Source organism: Mizuhopecten yessoensis, unplaced genomic scaffold, assembly GCF_002113885.1.
Source record: "Mizuhopecten yessoensis strain PY_sf001 unplaced genomic scaffold, ASM211388v2 scaffold10585, whole genome shotgun sequence".
NCBI classification, from domain to species: Eukaryota; Metazoa; Mollusca; class Bivalvia; order Pectinida; family Pectinidae; genus Mizuhopecten; species Mizuhopecten yessoensis.
In genome coordinates this window covers 89,696-96,353 of record NW_018408620.1, presented here as the reverse complement: position 1 = coordinate 96,353, position 6,658 = coordinate 89,696, and the positions used below count along the sequence as shown (strand labels likewise).

At 35.6% G+C, this 6,658-nt stretch overlaps 1 protein-coding gene across 1 annotated transcript; it reads right to left on the bottom strand.

The window, feature by feature from the left end:
- Positions 1-328: 328 nt before the first annotated feature.
- Positions 329-2,878, bottom strand: LOC110461173 (uncharacterized protein SCO4629-like). The gene is made up of 3 exons (XM_021514519.1): positions 2,671-2,878; positions 1,301-1,424; positions 329-862 (listed from the first exon to the last, which is right to left on the bottom strand). Exons 1-3 carry the CDS (start codon positions 2,851-2,853, stop codon positions 357-359), a joined length of 813 nt encoding a protein of 270 aa, XP_021370194.1. The 5' UTR covers positions 2,854-2,878; the 3' UTR covers positions 329-356.
- Between the last annotated feature and the right edge of the window lie 3,780 nt (positions 2,879-6,658).

Below are 6,658 nucleotides of genomic sequence, written 5' to 3'. Positions count from 1 at the left end.
TAAAGCAACACAATCGAAGCGAAATCGTGAGTGTTAGACATAAAATGAGCGTCAATAATTGGTGAAATATATCTACTTCAACTTATTGTAAACCGTGGAAATCGTGGCGTAAGATAATCAATAAAAATATAAAGTAAGGGGAAACTCATTTAGAAAGTATGATATATTGATGCAGAAAACCAAACATATGGTCTTTTCGGACATCTCAATGATACTAAACATCACAATTTATGTCTGAAAATGTTCCGAGACATAGAAATAGAATGTTAGGGAAGAGGTGCATGTAAAAACATTTCTGACGTTGCAAATTCAAAACTTTTGGCTTCAACAGACAATTTATCCGTTTTATTTGAATATTATAGACAAACATCAGACTGTTTGTAACCTTCACATTCATTTTGAATTAGGTGCGAGGAGTAAATCCCCGATGACTTGAGACTGATGAAAGCGTCCCATACAATTTTTGGTATGTCTTGATAACTCTGGAAGCCCTTTTCTCCATACACTTTGATGCGTTGTAGATAGCCAATCATAACAGATATAACATCTTGTAAATCACCTACGTCGTCATCCGGGTAGTCTAGTAAGGAAATATTCGGTGACGTCACCATCAATGTCACTTCCGCCTGATCACCTGGCCATTGCTTTTCAAATGTTGCTACTGTCCGTAGTCCCATGTGCGGTTTCTGAACAATGATAAACGTTTTGGGAAGCATGTTCTTTCGTTTAAGCAGTTCGTAACAGTATTTGAGATTTTCACCAGTATTTCGGGAATTTTGCTCCATCAGAGTGTAAGGTTCTGGCACTCCCATCAAAAGGGCAACATCACGAAATATTTCAGCTTCGCTTTTACCCCATTTTCCTACGAAAACAAAGAAAATGTGTTCCAAGAAAGTGATTCATATGGCATGGCATGTAATAAAACTTATGAAAAATTTAATCAAATCGCGTAAAAAATATTTTAAATAAATTAAAAACAAAAAATGTCATTAATTTCAAGTTAAAATGTTATTTATATCAAAGCAGATTTTTAAGATAAATAGTTGCACTTTTTTGTTTTAATGAAAATCAACTTTCGGAATAAATAGCTAAATTATCACATAAAATTAAATACTATTTTTGTAGTTTTTCTATAATGATTTATTCATGAAGGTATGATTTCGGGAAAAATACACACTAACCTATGCATTGAAACTTGTCTTTACCACCATCACGAAGGATTGAATAATCTGGTCGAATACCAGCAGTGTTTCATAGTGTATTTATATATTTGTATACTTCATAGTACTTAAACTAATACCTCGAGTCAAATTTCCGGATTTCCCAGAAAACATTAGTATATCCCCATATCCGGCTAACCAAAGACGGGAAGCTTCCTTGGCAACCCTTTTATCGTGGCTTCCAAGACCAAGTATGATGTCACTCTGAAAATGGTTCACAAGAGGCACATATACAAAAACAAAGCTATTATGTAACATGATATAAATGAAAGGGGATGATAATCAAGCACAAAGGCCCGTTAAGTTCGTCTGATTAGTCTATTTTTTTCAATGTATTTTTTAAAACTAATGATAAAAGTTATACTCAATTTTAGATTGATTGTTAAATCGTTTACGACCAGTTATGACAACATGTATATCAATGTTACAGTTAGGTGGACAATTAATATAATGATATTCATTATTTATAAGATGCCCTATAAAATTTGCAAAATTACCATGAGGCGCTTTACAACACATGAACAGTAGTATTCCTACAATGACAGATACAAATATAATAGGTAAAAAAGATAAGTATAGGTGTTGATAAGTTATCACGTGTAATGCATTCAGGGAGGGCTCTGATATTCAACATACATTTTGCTATTACCATGGAAACTTGATGTTGCTTCATATTATGCAAAGAAAATGCAGTTTCGTTTCTGACTGGTAACGAGATACACGCAATTACTGGTGTATTGTATCATGTGTTACATATGTGTGTACTATGTCCATCGATGTATACTATGTAACACAGGGACACTACTGTTTACCTTGACCCCAATAGTTTACCTGACAATCATTATTTGGACCGGTGTGATCCAGCTATGTTAAGGTATTTCATATAGGTCCATGTAGGTGTATATAGTGTGGTGCGACAAGTCAACAATATTTTCAACAAATAATATCTGCAAAGGTCATTATTAACATTGTTCTTGACATATGTATACCAACCAACTTCCATATTTTTATCATTTTGAAGAAAAGTTATGAGCCCATCTCATACTTTATACACTGACTTAAGCCTGTATGAAATACCTTTACGTAACCTAGATCCAACTGCTGTTGGTAAATGTGTCACAGATGTAACATACAAACAATAGTTGGCCTTCTGAGATAAAAAGTCGAATCTTCCAGTGATAGTTTTTCACAGTTATTGGACTGGATTGTAAAACGACTAGATCTATGTGACAGCTTGAACCGGAAAACGAAAGTCCATGGCTAGTAGATCGACAACATGATTTTTTTATTATAAGTTAAACCTGGAAAACGCTTCCCCGTCTATGTGTAAATAGGAAACCGAATTAAATGTTTCCGTGTGTTTCCGTAACCATTGGCGGAATCTACCGAGGATACTAATATGTATACTTCGTGTTCGACTGTTGTTTCTCTCAGAATAACTATACATTACCTTTCGAAGTGTGTCGTTTACCCGGAGATATTTCCAAATAATTAATGCAGCATTTACGTGACTATCAGGGATAAGTCTGCATGTGTTGTTTTCTCTAACAGGTGTGACAGTTGTACTGAACGGAATGAAGACGGGGGACAAACAGAATGTGACTAGTATTGTCCTCCATTGGGTCAAGTCCATGTTGACAGACCGAACTTTCACGATCGCGATAACACAACCATTACACAATTCTGAAAGCAGAGTTACCTTCGTACACGAATTAATAATTTTGATGATTTTAAAACTATGCCTGCATTTTCCCCCCTTTTCCCCAATATTTAAAATGGGATAGGACAATACATTTATAAAACGATATTCCATTTATTGAGCTGCGAATTGTAGAGATCTGAGCGTTGAATTGTGTTTTCAAAACCATGTTGTTTTTTTTACAAATTTCTTTATCATCTTGTGTTTCGAAGTAGACAGAGCGTCATGTTGATTTTCAAAGTCACATGATGTTGACATAAAAAGGAATCGAAGCTTACATTAAAACGTCTCGGAGGGGGGAGCTTGAAAACATATGAATATGATATAAACTAAATACTATCAAGAGTTTCGTTTGTTAAGTGTATTTTGAATAATCAGTGTAGTCATGTCGACCTGAATGGTGACTCTCTATCATTGGTATTTGAATTCCCAAAAAAGAACAGTTAGCATATCTATCTATTTTTCAACAGACCTTAATATATCTTTGTTAACTAATTGATTGTGTGACTAACTTGCCTTTTGTTTACCGGACTTAACACGGCGATATACTCCTGTTGTTGTGTTTGTTTTATAACACGAACACATATATCATATTTAACGCGAAGTATTATTTATTCACAGTCAGCTTTCATGGTTCTACGCCGTTTGTGTTGATGTTTTTGCACTTTTTTTTACTCGTGCTTTTATTTTCAAATAGATGGGCCTATTGTGACCGACTTAAATAACCTTACCATCTCATACATAAATAAATGATGTAAAATGAATCATGAAGTTTTATGGTCCGGGGGATTTGCTCTACATGTGTATTTATTCGAGGTATATCAAGCCGGATACATCATCTCTCATCAGCTATAGATTGTGTAACGCTCTGTGATATTCCTGAACTACGTTATTATAAATTCACCTCATAACATGAATGGAAATACGAAAAGAAACTCAGATACCACAGCAATAACACAACATAAAACTTAATACCAAAAGCATAAACGGGAATTAAGGAGCCATCTAAACAAAAGGAAAAACAACAAGAACCTTCATAAAACAATAATAATTCGAGGTTCTTATATACCGCTTTATCACAATCTACAGTCTGTAGTGTGTAGGTCGTCTCAAAGTGGGTCACAAAGTATTATCCGTGGTTATAGGGCCTTTGCAACCAGGCAATGTCTTTCTCAACTCCATGGGGAGCATACAGCCGGGGCTGTCATTTCGGCGCTAACAGCTAGCATTCAGCAATTCTAGCACTGCCCAACCACGTACTCATTTACAGCTGAGTAGACTGGATCAAGCGGAGTAAAGTATCTTGCTCAAAGATACAACACAGTGCCGTGCCGTGACTCGAACCCGCAACCCTTCGGTCACGAGCCCGGTGTCCTACTACTAGACTACCGCGCTTCCTAATGACGGTCATCGTCGGATACCCACGGTTGATTTCGCTTTGGTACTCACTCATCTTGGTATCCGACGATGAATGACGGAAAACCGGGAACTCCTGAAGGTAAGGGTTCTCTTGGCACCCTTCAGGAGTTCCCAGTTTTACCGTCATTGTTTTATGAAGGTTCTTGTTGTTTTTCCTTTTGTTTTAGTAAACCGGGAACTCCTGAAGGGAACGTCCTTAAATGACGTTAGATGTTAATTGAACGTTAAACAAAATAAAACCAACCCATTCTGATGGGTAAGAGTTCCCTGGGCAGTGGCACCCTTCAGGATATCTCGTTTTAAATAGAGTATTTTGGTCACCACAGATCTTTGGAAATTTGGAACCAGCTTTGTAACAAGTGGTTTAATTCACAGGTAAGATATTTAGGTGTGTAAACTGTGTATTACTATCTCTTAGCTAAAATTAATTGACTTTTTAACCAACATATTTTCACTTCCAAAATTATGCTTGAAACGTTTTATTAAAAGATTTATTACAGATTTCTATCATATACAGTGGAGAGATGCACTATCTACAAAAGCGGAATTGCTTCGTTATTCTGCCATACACAGTTATCAGGGAATCAACCCCATATTAGAACTGAGTACCAAGCAAAAATCACATAAATGCATGTGGCAGTTAACAGAGCTAATGAAATATTCATTTATATTTGAACGCGATATTGTATTATGTAAACTTTGGGGTAAATCTACTGCTGATATTGTTTTTCATTTTCTGCTTGAGTGTCCGAAATTGTTTGAAACGCGTGACTTAATGATGGATGGTGTGGTGAATGCTTTAGAAGTTCCCTCCTATATTTCATTTACAAATATAGAGGATGAAAACCAATGCAGTTTCTTATTAGGAGATCGTGTGAATATACTACAAGAAGACTTCGAGTGGGAAAATATGATGATCAATATGTCAATTAATCTAGAAAGAATGGTGTGTGAGATTGACACATTATTGTAACTCTCTTCCTTTTTCTATTGATGAATGCTATCTTTATGTAATTTGAAATGTAAACATATATGTATGTATTGATTGACTTTAATCTCTTGTAAAATAGGAAATAAAGAATGTCTGTCTGTCTGTCTCTTAGCAAAAAGTTACAGTCTACATTGAATGTAGTTGATGCAGGCACGGATTTAGATTTCCTTGATTCAGACTTGAATGTAAAACTTCTCTTTTAGAGAATTGATGTCTTTATTTGTCGATTGATGATTTCACCCATACAACAAAATGATTATATTTTGTTGCTGTCATTGCTTACACTGACTTTTGAAGATTATATATAAATATGCAAAGGGACGTGTCAGAATGGGTATCTCTGATATAATGAACAGGATATCGTATAAGCTGTGCCACTGTGACGTCACAGATCACGTGACCTCGTACCGAGATCAAAATATGCATATTCACTAGGCTGATATAGATGGGGCGTCACCTAGCCTGTTTATCATCTGAGTACCGAGAGAGACGGGGTCTCGGTCACCACACGTAATATTGCATCAAATCAAAATCGTGGCCAAAATCCTTTAATGAAAGAGGAAACCGGAATACCCGGAGAAAACACACGTGGTCGAAGTGACGCCATACTTTTCACGTCCTATCGCGGGGATATAAACCCCTGTGGTCTTGATGAAAGTCAAGTGCGTTGTTCACAGCGCCACCCGAAAACCCTAACGCAAAAATATTTTCATATACCGTTGCATTATTATTGAATCATTTTCTAATAAAAAAGTGGACATTTTCGCGATTTAGAAATGCTTATTTTTTCGTTGAGTAGCTAAGCGAAAGATTATCAACACGGGAAATTGTTTGATATATTATTATTTAAACATAAAAGATTTCAGAACCATTGCCAACGGTAAAACTTCCACACCGCAATCAGTACAGAAGGTTACATCATCACCAACATTTCTACACGCAAGAATTCCCGCATTTACACTATACAGTGTAGCATTGTATATAAACATATCTGGTTTTTTTTCTATAAAGGTTTGTGCAAAAATATGTTTTTCTTTTCTTTTGCGAGAATCAGTGCCAGCAGTAAGGTTATGCTTCAGCAAATTCTATCAGTTTCAGTTAATTATGCCAGGAATTAGTCATATGTTATTAGATTTTCTTACCAATCTAATAAAATCAGTCCTAATCAAAGACGGAGAAATGAAAAGGTAAGAAATACAGACAGTGTTTATTAATTCCAAACAAATCCCAAAACTGTTTTAGAGAGTGAGTATCTGTCTGAAAACGAAATTTTTTTGTTTGTTATTAACCTGGTGGAGATTATTCAGTAAAAATCAGCGAATATCGTAA

Coding starts and splice junctions, on each gene's coding strand:
- LOC110461173 (XM_021514519.1), bottom strand. CDS start 2,853: ATGGACTTGACCCAATGGAGGACAATACTAGTCACATTCTGTTTGTCC. Junction 1,425..2,670: donor TAAACGACACACTTCGAAAG/GTAATGTATAGT, acceptor AACCATTTTCAG/AGTGACATCATACTTGGTCT. Junction 863..1,300: donor ATCCGGAAATTTGACTCGAG/GTATTAGTTTAA, acceptor TTGTTTTCGTAG/GAAAATGGGGTAAAAGCGAA.